Source organism: Perognathus longimembris, chromosome 26, assembly GCF_023159225.1.
Source record: "Perognathus longimembris pacificus isolate PPM17 chromosome 26, ASM2315922v1, whole genome shotgun sequence".
In the NCBI taxonomy this organism is placed as follows: Eukaryota; Metazoa; Chordata; class Mammalia; order Rodentia; family Heteromyidae; genus Perognathus; species Perognathus longimembris.
In genome coordinates, this window is record NC_063186.1 from 729,407 (window position 1) to 753,145 (window position 23,739).

The window sequence follows — 23,739 nt, forward strand, 5'->3', positions numbered from 1 at the left end:
AAGGAAGCCAGGGACAGTGCTCAGGCCCCGAGTTCAAGGCCCAGGACTGGCAAAAAAAAAAATTGTAGTTCTTTATTCAGTAAGAGAAATGATGCCACATACATATCCAGCTTTGAATATGCATATGGGTGTATCTCCTTCAAGGGTTGCCCTGTGCTGTAACAGGAGCTGTTTTTAAAACCTCTCTTGGCCAAGGATAGACTACTAATGATGGCCCGTTGTACACTTTGTTTCTGATTGTGTGAGATGGGGGTTTGGAGTTCATAAATAATACTGGAGTTTGGATTTGTTGAGTTTTCAAAGGCTCCAAATCCTTTGTTAGAGTGAGGCCACTAGAAATAGTAAAACACGGGTAAATCAAGGAAACCATTTGCTGGGTAGTTGGGATATTAGGGTCAGTCAGTGAAGTTACACGGTACACACATCTTGCCACCCTCCATCCTTAGCCTTCCAGGTAGCTGGGATTACAGTCAAATCCAGCTGTCTGGGAGTGAATGTAAGATGATCTTTAAATCTGTTCTTCCTTCTGCTCATCTTGGTACATGGTGGGGGCAGGTCTGAATCCTAGCACAGGGGAGGTGGGTGTTTGTTAAGAACCTCATCTCACCTCCAGCTGGTGCATGGAGAACAGCATTTCCGTCCTCTCTCCTGTTAGGATGATCTTCAGAGGTCTGAGCCTGTAGGACACGATAATCAATCAAAACACGTCCTAATAACTGGCATTCAGTCAACAAGAGAAATGGCAAAATAGTTTCTCAAGGCACATGGCAGGAAATTTATGGAACTAGGCAAGTTCAAGGAAGAGGCAGCATTCCAGGCAGGGAATTTGATTCTATCAGTCATGGAAGAGGGTTAGTCATGGGTAGGGTGGGTAAGGATAGGGTAGAATTTTGAAAGGATGACAAGAACGAGAGAGAGTGAGAGAGAGAGAAAGCGCGAGAGAGAGAGCGAGCGCACCCTAACTCAGGCTTTGAAGCCTAAGCCTGGGAGGGGTAGGGTTTGTGCACCAGGTGGAGAGGAGACAGGAAACTCTCCACAGGCTAGGAAAGCGTGGGTCCTCTGAGCCGTGACGATGATAGACTTGAACCCGGGGTGTCTGGTGAAGAGATGTCTTCCGCAGAGGATCTGACTCCTGAGGTTTCCCCTGCTGGCCCAGGACGGCCTCCATCCACCAAGATTGTTCTCTGGCCTTTCTTGTTTTGTTTTGTTATCTCACATAAACAGAGGGAGGCTGATTCATTTTTCAAGAAAAACAGGATGCACTAAAATACTGTGAGTGACACTGAGGCAGACTTGTTCAGGCACGTACAATCTTGTTTATAAAGGGAGCGAACAATACGGCTAGGAGACCCCCTCCCCCCTCTGCCCCTTCTCCCTCACCTATCGGCTGGCCCTGGCCCAGTTCTTGGCCAACTTGCTCATTGTTTCAGAGGCCAGCGTCTCAGATAGCAAACCTGGACGGACCACAGTAAGCAGACAGTGGAGGAGTGAGGAGTTCCCAGTGGAGCTGGATTGCCTCTGCTGAATGGGAGAGGCTCGCTCAGGACCAGAGCAGTGCATTCTTGGCGACTGGGAAACCTTGGCATTGTGCAGGATGTGTGCGCACAGATGTGGACGCAGAGAGGCCACCAAGCCCTCGCCACCGTCACCACCAGTCCCTCACCCTTGTTCCTTTACCCTTGTCTTCCTTTGGGCATCTTTGGTTTCTTGGGGACAGGGTTATCTGGTGGAACCCACACTAGCCTCAGATTTCAGATCCTCCTGCCTCTGTCCTCTGAGTGTGGGATTGCAGGCGAGCCTTGCCACGTCCAGCTAGAGGCCAGTATTTTAAATTGTTTGCACAGCTGAGTTTGAAGTATTCCAGCACCTGATCTGAGCATACCTATGTAGCATTTATGTACACATTTCATTTTATTTGGTGAGCACATTGCATATTGTTCTACACCTAAGCCAATCCATAGGTGCATAGGTGAGACATTTCTTATTTATTTATTTAATGACAATACTGGGGCTTGAACTCAAGGCCTGGGTGCTGTCCCTCAGCTTTTTTTGCTCAAGGCTAGCACTCTACCACTTGAGCCATTGCTCTACTGGCCTTGTGGTGGTTAATTGGAGATCAGATTGGCTGGCTTCCACGCCACAGAGTGCTATGGATTCTCCTTTCCTGCAGGGGTCATGGCATGACTGGGCACCTGCTCTTGGCCAGCAAGGGAGCTGCGGGCACCCTCTGACCCCGCCTGGGGAGATTGCAGCGACCGGCTCCCAAGAAGGAAGCCTGGAGTGGAGGCAGATGTGGACATTGGAAACGGAGGCCCTTATTTCCTCCATGGAAACTTTTATCTTTGTGTGCTGGGTGACTGGCAAAACAATAGCTTGCTGTGGAGTTTCAGGAATCAAAGAAGAGGAAATAGCATGCGGGTGACCCTAGCTGGCTGGCGGGAGGGTGAGGCTGGCCAGCCATTTTCTGTGAGGGGACACATCAATGCCACGCAGCCTCTGCCACGGCTGTCTGAAGTGACCATGCCGGCATGTGGAACTGTGTTTTATCTGATATAACTTGATATGTATAGACAAAACTCTTAGATTGTGGGGGAAATGGGTACAGAGGGGCATTCCTATAACTCCAGTTACTTGAGAAGTGAAAATGGAAAGAATCACAGTTCAAGGCTGATATGGCTAAAAAGTTATGCTCCATTTTCACACCAGCCCCTGTGTGGTGGCTCATGTTTGTAATCTCAACTCCCTGGGAGGTATAGGTCTGAAGATTGTGCTCTATTGCTAGCCCTGGGCAAAACCACAAGACCCTGACTGAAACCAGTGGCTGAGGTTGTGGCTCAAGTGGAAGAGCACCTAACTTAACATGTCATGAAGGATACCTTTGTTTCCTGTAGTTGAAAGTGTAGAGACCACTGTGCAATTGTGTGCTGCGTGAAGTCTGGGAATAGGGAGGGTCTGGCTGCCTCTTCCTGAGTGCTTTGGTGATGGGCTTTGGTAGGTCCTCATTGGGTTGGCTCTGTGCCTGCCTGGCCTCAGTGTTTCACATCTTCCAGGTTCTAAGGTCTTTGACTAAGTGCGGCTAGTTACTGATGGAAGAAGGAGTGATAGAATTTCTTAGAAACTTCCGGATACCTTGGACAAGCTGGGGTGGGTGCTGGCACAGTCCTGCTGTTTACAGCCTAGGCCCGAGTGGCAGTCAGCTGCTACAGAAGGCATTACTGGTATGGGTCAGAGTTGTTCAGGCTGCGCCGTAAGAATGCAATATGCCGCGGCTGGTGAAGAAACAGCGTGTATGTCCCACGGTCCTCAAAGCTGGGATTACAGGTGTGAGCCACCGGCTGCTTTCAGGCCTCTGTGTGGGACTTGGCCTGGAGCCCATGTGCCTGGCTGAGCGGGGCGGCCCTGAGAGCAGCCGTGGCCTGGTGCTACGCCCACAGGCAGTGCTGCCCCGTCTCGGGGATAGCCTGGTCCTGTGTGTGAAGCGCTTGTCTCGTTGGTGTAGTGGCCCTCCCTCCCTCCAGTGCACAGGTGTGGAAGGCTGTCTGTGAGCTCACCACCTGAAATGACTCCAGGGGTTCAGGCCACCGGGAGCCTCAGCTGTGTAAGCTTCCCGCTAGCTCCTCCACGAGGACTCAGGACCCCGTGGCCTCTGCTCTGTGTGGCCTTTCTGGGGTGTGGCTTCTGGCACCTGTCCTCACACCTGTCTGTGGCCTGCTAGTGTGTGCTGGGGAAGCGCTGAGAATGGCTGGGGGGAGGAGACAGCTCATGAAGCAACCCCCACCCCCACCCCAAGCAGCTGCTCTGCCTGTGGTGTGCAGGACGGGCCGGGGCCCTGGGATTAAGGCATCCTGGAAGTGGCAACTGTGACTGGGCGCATGTGGCCCCTGGGAGCCCTTGAGCTCTGCCCTCCCCACTCAGATCCTCAGAATTTCAGCTGAAAGTTTGATGGTGCCCTTGGCCCTATGCATATAGCAGGCCTTGCCTGAACTTCCCTCTCCTTTAGGGAGGGTGCCCTCTGGATGGGGAGTAGAGGTGGAAGCGGGCCTAGGCGCCTTTGCAAAGCCCAGTGCCTGTGTGCAGGGGTGCTGGGGTTTGCCAGCACCCAACCAAGGGAGATAAGATGTTCTCAAGTTCGAGGCCAGCCTGGGCTGGTGGGACTCTGTCTCAATAAGAACAGGACCAGGAGAAAAGTGCTTTGCCTATTAGGAAATGTGAAAATATTTTGCAAATTCTCCTTTTTTTTTTGTCAGTCATAGGGCCTGAACTCTGGGCCTAGTGCTGTCCTGAACTACTTTTTTTGTCAAAAAAAAAAAAATTTTTTTTTTCTCATGGCTAGTACTCTACCACCACTTTGAGTCACAGCACCACTTCCTGTTTTCTGGTAGTTCATTGGAGATAAGGGTCTCATGGATTTTCTTGTTTGGGCTGGCTTCAAACTGTGTTTCTCAGATCTCAGCCTCCTGAGTAGCTAGGGTTACTGGAGTGAACCACCAGCACCCGGCTCAAATTCTATTATTGATGGCACCACTACAAGACTTCTGGAGACTTACACATGTATTTCACAAGCTCTCTTCTCCTCAGTTCTCTGTGTCATGGAGGACGAAGCCCTCTCTGTCCTTGCTCTGGCCCATGGCATGGTTCTGGACGTGGCCCTGACCCAGCCATAGCCCTGCACATGGAGGCTCTTGTGCTGGACTTTGTGTGGCACTAGCAGAGCCTTTCACCCTAGCAGCGTTTTTGTTTTTTTTTTTTTTCATTGACGTTATCCCGTAATTCAATCATGAGCCAAAGGAAATGTCAGTTGGCTTTCTGCATTACTAAGGATGCGAACAAAGAAAAGTCTAACACTAAACTTTCTGTGTGGAGCAGGGAAGTGGATGCAGTCTCCCAGGATTTCACCAGGGGCAGCTCGCAGCCTGAAGGCATGAAGGGGTAGAAAGGCAGGGGAGGGGGGTGGGGGATGGAAGTAGAGTAATGAGGGAAAAAGTCCAATTAAATTATTAGCCTTATCAGGAAGGAACTGTCTTTGGAATGGTTTCTAAGCTAAATCAATCACGGAGCCGAATTTCCCCTTGGGTTGGAAGCTTCTTCATAAACCTCCATTAAGATGTCAGCATTCCTTGTGAAGCTCTCTTGATTTGCATTCCCATGTACAATTATTAACAAAAGACCCTTTATGCCTCTGCCCCAGCTTGATTTCAGTCGTGAACTCCATTTTCCTTTATTATTTCTTAGATTCTGGTTACTTGACTGAATTTAGCAAATCATTTCTTCAGGAGCTGGAGAAGCCAGCGAGTCTTACTGGTGAGGGCCAGTTTGGGATCCCAGGGCAGGTGAGGGGGGCAGGGGAGGCCCCCAGCTCCAGAGACCCTGCTTCCTCAAAGTAAGACCTGTGTAGACCCTCAACCTCTTGTTGGATTTTTAAAATTCTTGGCTAAAACTACGTGTTTTTGAAGTTTGTAAGTAGATGTCCATAGTTGAAGCCTAGAATATAAAGAATCCTATTCTTTCTTTCTTTATTTAAAATGAGGCATTTCTCCTAAAATATTTGGGCATCAGCCAAGTTAACATGAACAATTACAAGCACATCAGCAATCTGAGGGTTTTTGTGGCCACTTGGTACTTATTTTCATGACCAATCAAGAAAAGTATTGAGTGCTCCCTCCTGCATATGGAATCTACACCTGAAAGAAAGACTGACATGAGTATAAAAAGGGGGAGGACCATGTGGAGTGGGAGCAACAGAAAGGGTAGAACAAACAGGAAGGGTAGAAGGCAGGGTGAAGTAGGGGGGAGGTCGTCACGTGTGAAAACAGAATAACAAATCCTACTACAACTGTTTCAAAAGGAGGGCAAGAATGTAATAGAGGCAGTGAACTTGATCAAAGTACATTATATGCATGTGTAGAAATATTACAATGAAATCCCTGTGTACAATTAATAGGTGCTATTAATAGTAAAATTAGTTAATAGGTGCTCTTATTAACCCTACATCCCTGAGTGTGTACTGCAGTTTTCTTATTGGTTGGTGGTAGACGTCCTCCACCCCTAACTTTGACCTCTGGCCTGTGTCTTGTGATTTCTACTTCTGAAAGTCCCCAAAGAGAGGGGATGTTGCTAGGATTTGGGGCCCTGTGACCCACCGGGCTGCTGGTTTCTTATTTACTATATAGGTAATACACGCATTGTTTCTTTTTCAAGTGAGCTGGAAGGTTGTTTAGTCGTTAACACCAGGGACAGAACCTGATTTACAAAGTCTGCACTATGGAATTCCGTGTGTTGGTTCCTCAAGAACTAAACTGAGGCCTGCCCTAGGACCTTGCTACATGTCAGAAGGAGTACAGTTGTCATGCAAGGGGACACCTGAACGCCCCTGTGTTTATCCCAGCTCGGTGGGATTAGCAGTGGATGGAGAGAGTGCAAGCCTATTAGGGAGAGGTTGAGGAAGTTGGCAGGCTCCCTGTTGTTCGTTTGGCCTCTTGTCTTTATTAGCTTAGTGGGTCCTTCCTAGTAAGTACCGCCTAGTACTTCCTGCTAAGTACCAGGCAGTTCACTTATGGTAACTCAGGATACTGTGAGGACTGAGTTCTCAGTACGTACCATGCCTCTTCTGGCCAAGGTCACTTGGCAGCCTGCCCATGTACTCTTCTTCTTTTGTCCAGGCAGAGCCTCACTCTTTAACTAAATCCTGCTTCTCATCTGTTTTTGATAACAACAGATAACATGTCGCGGCCCTTTGCAAACAGTCCCTGTCTGGTGGGATTTCCTGGACCCAGAGCCGGCTCTTCGCTACCACTGGCCAGCTTTCTGAACTTCGGTGATTAAACTGGTTATTTGTCCTGTAGGACCAGCAGAGTCCAGGAAGCATCCGTTTGCTGGTTAGGCCCATGGCTCCCGGCCTCTGTCACCTGGATTTACGACATCTCCTTCCAGCATGGAGTCCAGGCTGGTGTCCCCAGGCAGTCCCTGGTGGAGCTCCCAGCTCTCCCAGTGGGGTCTGGGGCCACCAACCTGCTCTTTGTTGCCTTGGAATCCATACTTTCAGAGGTACTGTACATTGTACACGTGTACCACACATAATGTTTCATGCATTTTCCCACATGTAATGGTTTCAATTGGTGGCTTCACCAATTCTTTACAATTGGAATTGCATCCAGAAAACCCGAGAGTTAGCAGGGTAGTTCAGAGGACATTGTGTTTCTCTTTGTGTAAGTCTCTGGACAGTTGACAACGGAGGTTCTCAAATACAGGGGCTTAAAGTTCCCAGCAGGGAGCAGAGACCTACAGGTCTTTCAGAGGAGGAAGTTATTTCAATTAGTAACAGGATAGCAGAGTATTCAGTCAGTGGAAAATCTGGTTTGGGGCAGCAGTCATGATAAACAGGTAGCTAAAACACAACATGGGTCCCTGAAAGGAAAAATCTAACACATCCTGTAGAAAAAACATAGTCCCCAGGACTGTGCACTATGCATGCTCACTCCCCCCTCCCCCTGCACTGGGCACCACACACTGTGCACCACGCGCCATGTGTCCTGGGCCAGGTTCCCCTTCATGTACCGTGCACCACGCGCCATGCGTCCTGGCCCAGGTTTCCCCCCCTGCACTGGGCACCATGCACCCTGCATCCTGGCCCAGGTTCCCCTCCCTGTACCGTGCACCACGTGCCCTGCGTCCTGGCCCAGGTTCCTCTCCCTGCACCGGGCACCACATGCCACGTGTCCAGGACCAGGTTCCCCTCCCTACACCATGTGCCACGCGCCACACATCCTGGCCCAGGTTCCTCTCCCTGCACCATGCATCCTTGTCCAGGCCCAGGTTCCCCTCCCTGCACCGTGTGCCATGCATCCTCGTCCAGGCCCAGGTTTCTCTCCCTGCACCGGGCACCACGCGCCACGTGTCCTGGGCCAGGTTCCCCTCCCTGCACCGTGCACCATGCATCCTCGTCCAGGCCCAGGTTCCCCTCCCTGCACTGTGCGTCATGCATCCTCGTCCAGGCTCAGGTTTCCCTCCCTGCACTGGGCACCACACGCCACGCGTCCTGGCCCAGGTTCCCCTCCCTATACCATGCACCACGTGCCCTGCGTCCTGGCCCAGGTTCCTCTCCCTGCACCGGGCACCACATGCCACATGTCCAGGACCAGGTTCCCCTCCCTACACCATGTGCCACGCGCCACACATCCTGGCCCAGGTTCCTCTCCCTGCACCATGCATCCTTGTCCAGGCCCAGGTTCCCCTCCCTGCACTGTGCACCATGCATCCTTGTCCAGGCCCAGGTTCCCCTCCCTGCACCGAGTGCCATGCATCCTCGTCCAGGCCCAGGTTCCCCTCCCTGCACCGTGCGCCATGCATCCTCGTCCAGGCCCAGGTTCCTCTCCCTGCACCGCGTGCCATGCATCCTCGTCCAGGCCCAGGTTCCCCTCCCTGCACCGTGCGCCATGCATCCTCGTCCAGGCCCAGGTTCCTCTCCCTGCACCGGGCACCACACGCCACGTGTCCAGGCCCAGGTTCTCCTCCCTGCACCGCGTGCCATGCATCCTCGTCTAGGCCCTCCCACTATGCCCATGCACCATGTGTCCTCACCGGTGGCCTCTCACCATGCACACGCACTGCATGCGCTCACCCAGTCTCTCTCACTGCACACCTTGAGTCGTGTACTGTGCGTCCTTGCCTGGGTTCCTCTCACTGCACATGGTGTGTCCTCACCGGGCCCTCTCATGGGCACCGCACACCCATAGTCTTGGCCCAGCCCCTCTCATATCAATGGGAATTACATGAAGGGCTGGCAGGCCGATGAGAAGGGGAGGACCCTCCAGCTGGTCATCAGCCTAAATTTAAACAGTTATTATTTGTAGCAAATGTATAATTAACATGGCGTCAAATGAAAAGCACAGCTGCTGTAGGTTGAAAAGAAGAAAGCCAGGTGGTTGGAGAGGAGAAGGAGCTGTGTTGTAGGAGGCAGGCTTTCTTCTCATCTCTGGGAATGCAGGCGGTGCCACGCCCTTGGGCAAGCAGGGTGGTAGGGGCGCGGGTCCCCAGGTGGACAGGTGAGAGAGAACACAGGTGCCCAGGTGGGTCTGGACGACAGGTGGGCGAGGACGCTGGCTCTGCTGTGGGGAGGCCTGTGTCTGCTAGTGCCGCTGTCAGAGGCAGCCACGTGGGCTGCTTAACTACAGAGCCCCTGACCTGCCCTTCTCCCCGCTTCCTCCTTCCCTCACCCTGGCTGAGTGACCCTCAGGCCACGCCTGTTCCAGTCAGGGCTGGCCCCCGGGGACAGGCTCAGGGAGAGAGTGCAGCATGGGTTTCGGAGGCCAGACCTAGGCTTCTTGACAGGGAGGCTCTTGTTCTTGTAAGGGTGATTCTTGCTGACCAGAGGCCTGTACCCCCCAGCACATTTAAGTGGCAGGCCTCGCAGATCCCACCGCGTGTATTTGGGGGTGCTGTTGCTCCCCCCTCCAGGTTAGAATAGGTGAGGCGTCCCCTTGCTGGAAGACAGCATAGCACGCACAGCACTCTGCTCTTCTCTCCTCGTAGCACAGGTGCTCTTCCCCCCACCCCACATGGCTGAAAACTTTTTTTTCTTTTCTTGTGCTAGGGATAGAGCCCATGGCCAGGAGAAGTCCTGCTCCATTTCTTGTTTTGTGTTGTTGTTTTTTTTTCAGAGATTAGGGAAATTAGGTTAAGCAACTTGGTTCAGTTTTCAGAGGAAAGTCGCACTGCCCCCAGTTGGGTGTTGTTGAGGAGCAGAGGGGTGGCAGCAGTCCCACAGGGCTTGGAGTTCAGGGGTGAGTCACCATTTCCCAAAGGGCTTTTCTGGAAAAGGGGCATATTCACCGCATCCCCTTCTCCCCCCAGGGACAAAGCGGTGGTGAGTAAGCCCTGGCAGGAAGCACGGATGTTAAGCTATTCCTGCCCCAGGTCCACTCCCACGGCTGCCGGTTGGCCTGCTGCCTGCTGCCCGCCGCCCCGACTGCCCAGCCGGTGGGGGGGTGGGGGGGTGGGGGGGCAGCGCCCGCTCAGCTGGCCACGCGGGCCGGAGGAAGCCGGGTCCGCCCTGCTCCACTCCCGAGGCTGCTATTTAAACAAGTGGGGCCTCCTGGCGTGGCCTCGGGGGAAGTGGAGGATTAGAGCCTGGTAGTTAAAAATACAATCCCTGCCATTCACTGGGAATTCCAGGGACGGCTGACATTTTTGGGTTGGCAAGTGAATGGCAGACGCTGGAAGCATGCCCCCAGAAGAACGCTTGCTCTTCTTCTTGCTCCTCTGGGCAGGGCAGGCCCTGTGACTCTGTTTATATAAGAAATACTATTCTCCCCTCAGAGACACAGCAGTGTTTGCTGAGTTGCCTTCGTGGAGGATCCCCTGGAACCTTGCAAGCACACACTCCCCTGTGAACTTGGGGAAGGGGGCCTCCTTCCCACGCACACACTCCCCTCAACCTCCGTCACACGGCACAGAGTGCGCCTCGGGATTGGACCTCTGAACGCGTTGCTGATGGTGTATTTGTCCGCTGCGTGTGTGTTGGTGCAGCCTGCCCCCTGCCTCTGAGTCCTCTCTTGCCCTGCAGCAGGATAGCGGGGCAGGCTGCTGTACGACGTCACAAAGGCTTCCTTCTCACGCAGTCAGCAGATGGAGTGAGGCCGTGCAGGGTAGCAATTCGGGAGATAGGGAGGTCAACAAATCAAGCCAGGCACAGTTGTTCAGGCCTGAATCCTAGCTACTCAGGAAGCTGAGGTTTGGAGGACAGAGGTTTGAGGCTAGCCTAGGCAGGAAGTTTACTAGATGCCTTCTCAACCAGTAATAGGCAAGATGGCATGCATGTGACACCCCAGCTGCTCGGGAGGCTGTGATCTGGAGGGTGGCAGTTCTAGGCCAGCCAGGACAAACAAGTTGGTGAGATCTCCATCTCTCACACATAAAAAGCTGATGTGTCATCCATCTGTCTTCCTAGCTACCCTGGGAGCATAAAGTAGGAGGGACCACAGTCCATGCATGGGCCTTGGACAACAACAGCAGCAACAAAAAAAGGCAAAATCTCAAAAACAACCAGTGTGAAAGAGGTCATAGCTCAGTGGTAGATTACCTTCCTGGCAAGGGAAGAGAGGTACTGAGTTCAAATTCCAGCCAAAAAAGAAAAGGAAATGCAGTAAAAAATCTCTACGTCTCCCCAGCCCTCCTGGGAGACGGTCCTTCATTTCTGATTACCAGTGCAGACCTGGGCCAGGGGGTGCCATGGGGCCCCACTGGTCTGGTTTTGGGGGGCCATAGGGACTACATGGAGAAGGGGGTGTGTCCGGACTCTTCTCTGGTCCTGGTGAGAGGAGCTTTGTGTCGCTGGCAAATATGAAAAGAACAAAGTTATTACTCCAGGAAATGCAAAGTAGGCGTAAGATGGAACATATTCTTCCTAAGCCCTGAAACTTGAATTAGAACATGGCTGGCACGTGCAATTAAGCTGAAACACAGCTATTCCTTACATTTGAAACACACAAGGAAAGTGAGCCTGGTTTCACATATTTGTGTTCTCATTGTAATTGGGGAGAATTTACACACTTTGTTGTATGTCTTGGGCAAGGCTTCTTGCCATCTGGTATGGGATTAAAGACTGGCCTAGCATCTGTTGTCAGCTGATGAGTCGAGTTTCCAAGGCAAGCCCTATCTGGGAGTGTCTCCACCTCACCAAATCTGTTTCCTTTCCATTTTTAGCCTCAGGGGGTCTAATGGGGACAGTTCATGAAAGAAAAGCCAGTTGCAGAGCTGTTTGCTTTAGGAAAGCCCTAAGCAACTTGTCCTTGTAACATTGAGATTGTAACACTGAAACATTGTAACATTGACTGTAACATTGAGAGGGGCAGCCAATTAGGGTCCCTTTTCCTAAACAATGACAGGTTTTCTGTATCTTAATTGAGCCTGTAAATACCAGAGGGGGAGCACTTTGCTGTGCTCTGGGGTCCCTGAAGTGCTCCTGTTCTGGGTCCAGGGGATGGTAAAATGCCTGGCTTATGGTTCCCGCCATTCACCAGGGAGGGAGACAGAGCTGGGAGGATCAAGGTCCAAGGCCAGCCATCAGCCCCAGGAAAGTTAGTGCCATGAGAGGCCATAGAGGCCTTACCTGAGCAACACTGAAAGCAGAAGGGGCTGGAGCTGAGGGGAAACCTCAGGCTTATTGAATAGGAGGCCCTGAGTCACGCTCCCTGTAGCTCCAACACACACTCGCGTGCACACACACACACACACACACACACGGAGGGCAGAAGGATAAGACATTTGTACTTGAAAATGAAATGTTTGGCCATAGGAACAAGCATTCTGCTGCTAGGAATTTTGAATTCCTCCAGAATGAAGCCCCTGAAGTCATTTCTGTTTTTATATCTTCGGCAACAAGTAATACATTACCTTCCTTCTACCATTTGGAAAGCCAGAATGTTTCTTCCATACATGTAAGGGCAAATTTATCCAGAGACATCAGCCCAGTCTTCCCGGCCATAGGATTCTGCATATGCTATTGTATAGATGGGAGTCCATCTTTGTCTTTGGTGGTTCTGTTGCTATCTACAAAGTGTTTCCACTTCTATACCTACTCAGTGCGTCTGGCCTGATAGTGAGCTGCCTGTGGTCTCTGCATACCAGGGCGTGGTCATGTGCTAACCCTGTTTTACCCTCAGGAGGGGGAACTAACTTATTTGTTAGGGTTTTGTTGTTGTTTCTCCTTTGTTTTTTCTCTTGGGGAGAGGAGGTGCTGGCCTGGAGGGACTAGATGCTGGCTGGAGGGAGGAGGTGCTGGCCTGGGGGGACTGGGTGCTGGCCTTGGGGGGGTAGGGGGGGAGGAGGTGCTGGCCTGGGGGGACTGGGTGCTGGCCTTGGGGGGGTAGGGGGGGAGGAGGTGCTGGCCTGGGGGGACTGGGTGCTGGCCTGGCAGGGGGGGAGTAGGTGCTGGCCTAGGCGGTGAGCAAGCACAGGGTCCCCCGGCCTGGGAAGGAGGGTGGAGCTGGTCCCAAGCTGTGGTGACCACCTGGACTGTGGTCTCTGCAGAGCCTGAGCCCCTAGAGGGTCCCCTAGGAACTGCGGTGACTTTGGTGGCTCAGGCAGGATGCTGCCTGGGTGGGCATGACCTTGATAATGGGAAACTGAGGCACTGAGGTCACTGGTGTCCTTGAGCTCTGAGGCTGGAGGCTGGGCAAGGAGGGCAGGCGAATGGGAAGAACCCAGAGAGGAGGCCTCGGGCCCTGGCCTCCGGTGGGGGAAAGGTCACCAGTAGTTGTGGTGACTGGAGGGGAGACCTTGGAGGTGACTTGCAGCGGGGAGGTGAGTCAGAGCGTGGCCCTTCCCCATGGATGACCTCTCACCCACAATGAATTTACCCCACCCCCTCCAAATAAGGTGGCTTTCCAAATGTTTGTGCTAAAGGGAATTAATCCATGGGGAAACTTCCCTGCCACCGTGCTAGCTGCGTGTCTGCCTGGCCGCTCCTTTCTCCCGGCAAGGGTGTGCAGGCCTGGGCCAGGAGCCTTCTGGGGAGCAGGACCCTGTCCAGGTCTCCCACTGTCATCCCCACCTGTCAAGAGGCTGGGTGCTGAGACGGAGTCTCAAAGCTGGCCTGGCAGGAAGGCCTGTGAGTGGAGGCCATGGGTGTCCCCCAAGGAAGCTGAACGCAGGTTGTTGCCAGGAAGGGGTGGGGCGAGCAAGTCCCTGCAGCGCTAGGACCTGGGTGGGGGTGCAGAAGCCACCACTAGAAGTAACAGATCGTTCTCTCTCCCCCCAAGTCACATAGAAAAGATCACCACGTGGCAAGACCCTCGGAAAACCATGACTCACCACCTGAACCATGCGTCGATCCACGCTGCCCCGGCCACCTCCACACCAGTGCCACAGAGGGCCATGGCCACGTCCCAGCCCAACCTGGGTAAGCCTCGACCCCGACTGCTGGAGCGGGGACCACCCCACGAGGCAGAGACACCCCCCATGGGGCAGGCACCCCTCACAGGCCCTCTGTGACTGCCTGAGCCCCCAGGTGTGCCGCACAGCCCTAGTGCCCACTGCCACCCAGCCTGCCATCCTGGCCTCTGGCATCCTCCTGTCAATGCCTGACAGGGACCACGGTCTGCCTCTTCATCCAGGCCAGGGAGAGTGGGGGGTGTGCCTCTGGGTGGTTGTGTTCTGCCCCACCTTGCTCCCCACGAGGAGTAGCAGAACCCCATCATGGAGACGGGCGTGCTCCCCCCAGATGCCCGGCTTGTGGGCCACACTGCTGCGGTTTGGACCCTGTCAGCTCTGAGCCCAGAATGCGGTTCGTTAGTCCACACTCCTGTAGGGGCCTTCTCCCTGCCCTGCCCCGCCCTGCCGGGTGCTAGGCCCTGGAGAGCCGAAGAGCCCCCCCACCCCCCTCCCCAGGCTAAGAATAAGTGAGCTGATTGAAAGTTTTACAAAAGATGCTGCTGTTCCCACCCAGCTTCCCCTTCAGCCCAGACCACCAGTTACCACATGGACTGCTCTTGGGACTGAAAGACTGTCCCCATGCATCTTCAGGAATGGAGGCATTATTCCCAGACACCCTTGCCTATGCCTCTGCTTGGCCAGAGCCAGTGTGAACTCCAGCAGGCTGAGATCTTTCAGGAGGAGCCTCGGCTCTCAAGCTTGCTGGCGTGCTCCGCCCCTGAGAGTGAATGACTTTGGTGTCAGGAACAAGGCCCCAGTCTCCCTCCCAGCCAGGGTAAACACATGCATGCATGCACGCACACACACATGCACATACGTAACACATCACACACGCACACACACACAAACACATCCACACACAGAGCCCACTCTCAATAGTTGTTCACCTACCGAATGTAATTCAGACCTTCTGAACTATGCTTACTTACTTGTGAATAAAATAGCTTAGTTTCCAGATTTCCAATAAATCCAGGCTGTGAGTTTCCTAAGATATTTGAATGTTTGCCCACTGGTGGAAGCTCTGCTGATCAGCAGAGAATCACCAATGTGGCTGGAGAGCCGGAAGAGGAGCAGGAAGGAAAGTTCTAGAATGCACCAGCAGCCAGCAGAAAACTCAGCCCTGGCAGGGTGTGAAGATGAAGCCATTTATTCAGTATTTCATCTCACATGTTAGCTCAGCCCATGGTTTGTCCCTTTATTATTAGTGCTTAAAAATACCAAGAGCATATCCTTTTCCTTCTCCTTGAATTCTTAAATTTGGTTGTTTGGTTTTGTTTTTTTGCCAGTCCTGGGCCTTGAACTCAGGGCCTGAGCACTGTCCCTGGCTTCTTTTTGCTCAAGGCCAGCACTCTGCCACTTGAGCCACAGCGCCACCTCTGGCTTTTTCTGTATATGTGGTGCTGGGGAATCGAACCCAGGGCTTCATGTATACGAGGCAAACACTCTACCACTAGGCCATATCCCCAGCCCGAATTCTTAAGTTTGGAACTTCAGTTCTTTTCTGTGGAGAGGAGAAAGGAAGTGATCTGTGCCCTTAAGATGGGTAGTTTCTCGGCAGAAGGGGGGAGAGTCACCCCCTTCTTAATGTTCACTGTGCATTGCCGCTAGCACTCCATACAGTCAGTAGCCAGAACTTTATGGTAATCCCACGGTGCAAGCAAACCTGCTGACGTCCTTAACTCTCTGCAGGAACTGCTCTCCAACGTTTCCATCTTGACTCTGCCAGTTACCAGCTCTGTCAAGTCACCTGTCAAGTCACATCACCATGCCTCTATTTCCCCACACAGAGCAGGGAGTCTAAGACCATTCCATTGATCTTAAAGGCTTTCAGGAGAAAAAAAAATAGTTAGATTGTGCAGTGCTTTGAGCCAGGAATGCCATGCATTGCGTCCAGCGAGGTGGCAGCCCTGGGTGGAAAGGCATCGGCTCCCCTGCCCCAAGATCCCCTAGGTGTCCCAAGACACCTTGATCTTTCTGAGGTTTTAGGAGTGTTTCTGAAGTGTGTCCTGTAAACCCAGATGGGAGGCCTGAAGCCGTCACTTTGTGAAAAGAGATTTCAGAAATCGAAGGGAAACAACATGGACACTGTAGGACAAACTTGCAAAACAACCAAACCAAACAGCAGAAAACCTTTCCCCCCGTCCACTTTAATTCGGATAATCACCTCCAGATTGCTGTGGTGTGGGGACTGGGAGCTTTCAGCTCTGTGCTTGCCAGGTTGGGTTTCACCCAGCTCTGTTTGGTCTGAGCAGATCCGTGGTGGATCTTGGGTGGGAATACGCAGACATCCTGGGGTTGGAGGGTGAGCCTCAGAGGGTGTCTCATACAAGAGAGACTATCCGTGTCCCTAATGTCACTCAGAGCTGACACGAGTGTGTGTGCATGCACGGTTATGTGCCTGTATGTGCACAGGCATGCACTCCTGTGTATGTGTGCATGTGTGTGCGCACGCACATGTGTGCTAGTCTTGTGGCTTGAACTCGGGGCGGCTCACTCCTATTGGGCTTTCTTGATCAGGGCTGAAGCTCTACCACTTGAGTCAGGCCTCCAGCCTGGCTTTTTGGCCTGGTTTTCTTGGACTTTTCTGGGGTGGGGATCTTTTTGGATAATGGTCCATGGAGTCAGAACTGGGTTTCCCTGAGGCTAGACGGGTTTGGTTTTTTTTTTGGGCTAGATATTTATCCTCATCCTTAAAGTGGTAGTGAGTGCTGACAGAGCAGGGGTTTGAGTGGCCCCCAGGGTGGCCCTCAGCAAGGGCACTGTGAGGCTGGTGGGGTGCCTGCTGGGGGTACCTGCCAGGGGAGCCCCCCAGGGTGGCCCGCGGCTGTGACCCAGCTTATCCTTTGGGGCCTTCTCCCCAGCCCCGCGCCCACTCCCTGCGGAGTACTGAAGGTGCAGTGGGTGGGTGCTGCCCTCCCCGGGCGCCTTTCTCCCCGCAGAGTCCATGCGGCCTCCTCAGAGGCCCTTGTTACCGGGAGAGAGCTGGCACTGTCTGCTGTTGACCTTGCCGACAGTCTAGCACTCACGGGCCTGGGCGCCTGGCCCTGGCGCACACTTGCACAGCTCTTTCCTGGCCGAGCTTCTCACCTGGGCTGCCAGCACGCCCCAGACAGGACAGGAAGAATAAAGACGCTGTAATGACTTCGCCAGCCCTCAGGCCTCTGGCAAAGCCTGGCCAGTCGTGGTTGTTTTTTTTTTGTTCTTTTCTTTTTTTGCAGTCAGTATTTTAAATATTTCAGGGTTTTATTTTTCAAAAGCACACACATGCACAGATGCACATTCATTCGTACAAGCACACACATACTCACACACTTATATGTGCACACCCTCGCACATGTGCATGCACACACGGACTCACACACTCACACCCCCTCCCCCTTGGAAGACGGGCGGTGCAGCCTGGCCCAGAGTGTCCACCCCTAAATGATAAACACGTGTGGCGTGCTGCTCAGGACCAGACGGAAAGTCCTTTTCCTGCCTGGACTGGGCTTGCTACGTGCTCATCGTTCCCTCTAGGAACTCTGCAAAGCCACAGAGTCGCCACAGGCCTGTGCTCCTGGGGCCTGGAGAACGGAGCCGAGACACCTCTCCTAAAGCCTTCACAGAAGCAGGCCCCGCGCTGGGAGGCACCAGCCGAGTTTGAGGCACTCACGTGACGCTGTGCGCGCCCTCTGCTGGCCCTGTGCGGCGCCCCGCCCGGTGGAGTTCACAGCTCATGGAGGGTGGACTCTGCGGGCCTGCGCCCCTCTGCGCCCTTCCGCGCCCCACTCGCACCAGCTGACCGATGGCTTCCTCCCTTCTGGAAGTCTAACTCGACTCCCCCTTCCCCCGGGCTGTGCTGTTGCTGGCCAGGACAGCCGCCCTCAGGCTTCGCTTTGAACCACCCCCAAAGGCACACCAGGCAGGGAATAAAAGAGAGGGCAGAAACAACAAGTATAAACGTACTATAAATAACAAGCCTGAATGTGAGCCCAGCATTGAGATCCTTCTCCCCCAGTAGGCCCTGCTGCTGTGAAGGGGCATGGTGGAGTGTGCCTGAAATCAGGAGGATGTGAGTTCAAGGCTGCTGCCTCCCACAACCAAAACCAAACAGAAAATCGTTATTTTACTCACTGTAGATAATGCAATACAGAGAAAGGTGGTAGAGAGACAGAGAAGCCAAAAAGGTTTAAAAAGCTGCCATTGAGAATCACACTTGCATGTTTGTCCTTTATCAATGCAAACATTAAAAAAAAAATTGGGAAATCCTCTACATTTCTTTGGCCTGCTTTAACACAATGTGTTGTGTGCTGTCTATACATCATATGTCAGTAATATACACCTAAAAGCTTTTTGTTTACGGCTTTTGCTGGTACTGTGGCTTGAACCCAGGACCTTGTGCTGGCCCGATTTGTTTGCCCTGCTGGTTCTCGACCATTTGAGCCATGCCTCCAGCTTGACTTTTTTCTGGTTAATTGGAAAAGGAGTCCCGTGGACTTTTCCGCCTGAGCTGCCTCTGGATCTCAGCCTCCTGTGCAGCTGGGGTTACAGGCACGAGCCACTGGACCTGGCACATGCAGCATATTTTTAACCAGGCCCTTGCTTTCCTGCCAGCTCCACTCTGCCTCTGTCTCCACGTTTTCACTAAGCCTTAAATGGAAGTTTTATTGGAAATTATTTTGCTTCCAGTATGTGTTCTGTATTTTGTTCCTTATTATTTTCATCCTTTTCAGTATTATATTTCTCAGACAACAGTGAAGAGTGAGTTTTGCTTTTGCCAAGGCTTAAATATCTTCAGAGCTGGGAAGACGTGAAATTGAGGGGGGAAGAAAGGAGGAAGGAAGAAGAGAATGGATGTGGTTGGTTTCATCCTGGCCCTCGAGACATTCATGTAGCTGCTTCAAACCTCATCTTTCAGATATCAAGACCAGCAATCTCCCTGGCTGCCTCTTACCCGAGGCCGCTGTGATGCCTCCATTCATTAGTATTAACTAGAGAATTGTCTCTCTCTGCCCATGGGGGGGGAGGGGGGTGGCATCTCACCCCGAGGTCCTGTCGTCGCCATGTACGCTCCCTTCTGCAGGCCCCGGGTGCCTTTCCTGCCGTGTTGTATGACTGTTTGGAGAACCAGATTTCCTACCCCGCTCCCTCGGTCAGCTTCCGGTTTGGGTTGTTGTTTTTGGTTCTGCACAGCGCCTGGCTGGGACAGTGGCTCCTCTGGTTTGCGTTCTGTGACTTCTCTGAGCCGGCCAGTAGTTTTCCATGTGTGTTGCTCATGAACTCTCAGGTCCTTGGTCTCGGGGACTCCAGGGCTCTCTTGTGAGGCCTTTTGAAATAATGTGGATGTTTCCTGAGATGGCCCAGCCCGGGGCAGACCCACGCGTGCACTGTGCCCACGCTGGCGTTCTCCTGGGCCTGCCGAGCCCAGCTGCGCCTCATCTTCTGAGCCTAGGCCTCTGCTTTCTGCAGAGCTGACCAATAAAAAACCTCCCATAAACCATCTCCAAGTAATGAAAATAAACGCATGAATCAGAGTTTCCATTTCCTGACGGGACAAAAGTGTACCTATTGTCTGGAGATAGGCAGGCGGGGATTGCGGGTGAGGGGTTAAATTCCACACCACAGGGCGGGGGGCGGGGGGGGAGGGATGACTCTGGACACCTCCCCCCCCCCCCCCCCCGCCAGGCGGCTCAATGCTGGTTTTTGCTTTCCCCAGGTTGGGGTGTCACGCACTTCCCCTTGCCTGCATGGGTGGTCAGGGTTGAGGAATCCTTGGAGCCCAGCAGCAGACGTCAGGGTGGTAGACTCCTGGGAAGGGAGGGTTTGTTACAGCACAGGTGTCCTCAGTTCTCAAGGGCCGGTGAGGTGTGAGGTCATCCACTCCAGATTTGTGTGTGTGTGTGTGTGTGTGTGTGTGTGTGTGTGTTCTAGAGCTTGAACTCAAGGCCTGGACACTGTCCTTGAGCTCTTTCACTCAAGGCTGGTGCTCTATGATTGGAGCCACAGCTCTACTTTTGTCTTTTTAATTGGAGATGAGAGTCTTGGGGACTTTGCTTCCCCAGGGCTGGCTTTGAACTGTGATCCTCAGATCTCAGCCTCCTGAGTGGGTCAGATTACAAGCTGGCGCCCCCCCCCCCCCAGCTGTCTTGCAATAGTGAGCAGGTGCGCAGGAATGTCTGAATCTTATGCAGGGTGGGGGCTGTGCTGGAGTGGGACACGCTGCGGGATTTTCCCATTTTCCTCTTCACACAAAGCTCCCAGACACTTACGTTTCTGATGGGCAGACAGGATGACAAGTGCTTAAATCATTTCCTGGTGCTCAAGGTTTCCTGGGGAATGAATCCAGGTCTGGTTACAAGCCTGAAGCTAGCGGGGCCTGGGGCACCCCTGAGCCATGGCCCCTGTGCCCTGTCTGAAAGCAGCTGGGCAGAGCACCCCTGGGTCCAGGCGGCAACCACAGCTGGGAGCACGTGGAGGCGGTGGAAGGTCGAAGCAGACTAGCCAGGAAGGCGAGGCCAGCTGTGGCTTAGCCCAGAGTCCAGGGCCTCATCAGCTGAGCCTCCACCCCAGAGGCCCCCTTCCCCAGAGTGGAACAAAGGCACTGGTGTGAAGTTGGGACCCGGCTGCTTTTTGGTCTAATACTTTACAGATTTTTGGAAGCAAATGTGCCCTCAAGTGAAAAGCTGCTTTTATTTTTCCTCTGACCTCCTTGGAAGGCTAATACAGTTTCTGGGAAATAAGAGAAACAATCAGATTGCTGTTGGCTGAATTGAGAGACAGACAAGACAGAAGAAGGGGAGAGAAGGGGAGGCAAGCAGGGGAGAGGCAGGCAGGGGAGAGGGGAGGGGAGAGGCAGGCAGGAGAGAGGCAGGCAGGGGAGAGGGGAGGGGAGAGGCAGGCAGGGGAGAGGCAGGCAGGAGAGGGGAGGGGAGAGGCAGGCAGGGGAGAGGGGAGGGGAGAGGCAGGCAGGGGAGAGGGGAGGGGAGAGGCAGGCAGGGGAGAGGGGAGGGGAGAGGCAGGCAGGGGAGAAGGGAGGGGAGAGGCAGGCAGGGGAGAAGGGAGGGGAGAGGCAGGCAGGGGGGAGGGGAGGCGAGAGGCAGGCAGGAGAGAGGCAGGCAGGGGAGAGGCAGGCAGGAGAGAGGCAGGCAGGGGAGAGGGGAGGGGAGAGGCAGGCAGGGGAGAGGGGAGGGGAGAGGCAGGCAGGGGAGAGGCAGGCAGGGGAGAGGGGAGGGGAGAGGCAGGCAGGGGAGAGGCAGGCAGGAGAGAGGGGAGGGGAGAGGCAGGCAGGGGAGAGGCAGGCAGGGGAGAGGCAGGCAAGGGAGAGGGGAGGGGAGAGGCAGGCAGGAGAGAGGCAGGCAGGGGAGAGGAGGGGAGAGTCAGGCAGGGGGGAGGGATTTACAGCTCTTCTTCCCCTCTCGTGTCGTAGACACCGGAGAGGCCCATTGCAGGAAAGTCTGTGAGACTCTTACCTCAATAACCACCAAAAAGGCAAAAGTGGAGCTGTGGCTCAAGTGGTGGAGCACTAACTTTGAGCAAAAAATCCTCAGGGATAGCACCTAGGACCCAAGTTCAAGCCCCAGGACAAGCAAATAAATAAGCAATCAAAAATAAAATAAATAGCCTCATTTCTGACCCAGAGATTTGAGATGATGAAAGTACTGGCCATGTTCTGCGCCAGCAGCAGTTGTCAGAAGTTTAAGGATGGAGTCCTGGGCGTGGCCACCATGCTTCCTCGCTTGTCTTGAGATGGGTTCGGAGCATGCAGCTCTGGGTGTGTGGGTTCCGCCAGCCCAGGTCTGCAGCTGAGGGGTCAGGTGCGCACAGACCTGGCCTCCAGCCCCGACCTTCAAGCCCCTTCTCCCAAGCTGAGGAAGCTGCATGAGCACCTGTTGGAAGCTAAGCTTTTTCTTTTTTTTTTGCTGTCTTCAGTGTGTAAAATACTGGTAATTCCTCCATCCAATCACAAACATTTAGCATTTGTGTATGAGCGTGTGTGTGCGCGCGCCATGCTGGGGCTTGAACTCAGGGACTGAGCACTGTCTCTGAGATTCCATGGTCAAGGCTAGCACTCTACCACTTGAACTACAGCCCCACTTCTGCCTTTTCTGGGTGGTTAATTGGAGAGAAGAATCTCATGCACTTTCCTGCCCAGGCTGGCTTTGAACTGTTGTCCTCAGATCTCAGTTGCTGGAGTAGTTAGGATGACAGGCGTGAGCGACCGGTACCTGGATGTGTTATCTTTTTTTTTTTTTCATTAGTCTTTCCCTTTGCAAAACTAAACATTTTCTGCCAGGTGTGCACCTCAGCTCTGGCAAAAAAAATCCCCCGAAAGGATGACCACCTGCCCGAGGGGTATTTGCTTGAAGTGTGTACCACCACCGAGATTTTCAATGGGGAGCAAAAGCCAAGCCCTCCCGTGACCTCCTCACGGGTTAAGGGGACAGTGGTGATCTCGTCACTAATGAGTACCCGCGGGGCTCAAGGAAGCTCAGGAGCCTGTGCTGCAGAGCACGGGCCCCAGCCGCTGATCTCCCCTCCTTCTCTCTCTAGTGATGGCCCCCCAACACCAGCCGCCCATGGTGCCTGGCGCCCTGGGACAGCAGAGCCCCTCGGCAGGGCTGGTGGCCGTGCCCCCGGCGCTGACCACCCAGCAGCAGCAGCAGCAGAAGCTGCGGCTGCAGAGGATCCAGCTGGAGAGGGAGAGGATCCGGATGCGGCAGGAGGAGCTCATGCGGCAGGTACGGCTGGGCCGCGGGCGGGGGTGCCGTCCCTGGGGGCGGGAGGCTGCGGCCCTAGTGTGTGTCGGCACGCACCAGCACGGATTCGCACGCACTCCCATCTGCTAGCATGGCCACCTGGAACCTGTGACGCCCCTGCCCCAGCCGCCCAGGTCCTGGGATTTCAGGGGTGCCTCCGGACCCCGCTGGGTCTGCGGAGGGGGAGAGAGCTTCCTTCCGTGCTTGCAGCTACCTTCTGTGGAGGAAAGCTGGTGTATTGCTATAATTCTTTCGACTTTGCTTTGTGAAGCCAGATGTATGGACGGTTTAACAGCTCCCGAGTGGCTTTCTTAAAGGGAGAGGACTGCTAGGATATGGGGTGTGGAGGCTGAGCCGGGGTGTGTGTGTGTTGGGGGGGGTTGTAGCTCACCGCCGGCCCCAGGTTCCATTCCCAGCACCGAGGGAAAGGTGGCTGGTGAACCACAATCGAGTCCTAGCCTCAACTCTGGAAGCAGGAGAGGGAGGCGGGAATGGTGTGCACTGCAGGTGGCACAGCCCCCTCACGCCAAGCCTCAGGCCTGGCCCTGCACAGTTATTTCAGGGTCACAGTTGCCAGTGCTGTTTTTAGATGTTCATGATCATGTTTCATGGCAGGAAGCAATTGTGTTATTGTTGTCTGTTTTTGGATAGTATTTCCACTTGGAATAACTTCTCTCCCTCGTGATGTAGTGTGAGTTGTGTACAGTGGACGGTGGTGTGAGCGTGTGTGGCCCCTCGCATTTCTCCTCCTCCTCCCCACCCCTGCTTCGCCACCCCAGGGCTAGGGGATGGGGCAGCTGGAGCAGCATGGTGGATGGAATCCCCACAGAACAGGGCAGGGAGGAAAGGCTGCCCTCGTTCACCCATTGCTGCTGCTGCTTGTGTGTGTGTGCACGCGTGTGTGTACACACGATGGCCTGCACGTGTGTGTGTGTGTATGTGTGCCTAGGAAAGGTTGTCCACATCCTCCCAAAACTGCTGCTACTCTGCTTTAACTACTGGTGTGCGTGTGCGTGTGTGCATGTATGCATGGTGGCCTGAGCACGTTGTGCACCCACACATGCATGAGTGCACA

At 53.8% G+C, this 23,739-nt stretch overlaps 1 protein-coding gene across 1 annotated transcript in view; it reads left to right on the forward strand.

The window, feature by feature from the left end:
- The window catches only part of Wwtr1 (WW domain containing transcription regulator 1), a 52,267-nt gene that overhangs the window by 22,528 nt on the left and 6,000 nt on the right, over window positions 1-23,739 (forward strand). Inside the window, exons 3-4 of the mRNA XM_048334580.1 lie at window positions 13,758-13,897; window positions 22,459-22,646. Coding sequence (XP_048190537.1) covers window positions 13,758-13,897; window positions 22,459-22,646 — 328 coding nt within the window. The remainder of the gene's footprint in view (window positions 1-13,757; window positions 13,898-22,458; window positions 22,647-23,739) is intronic.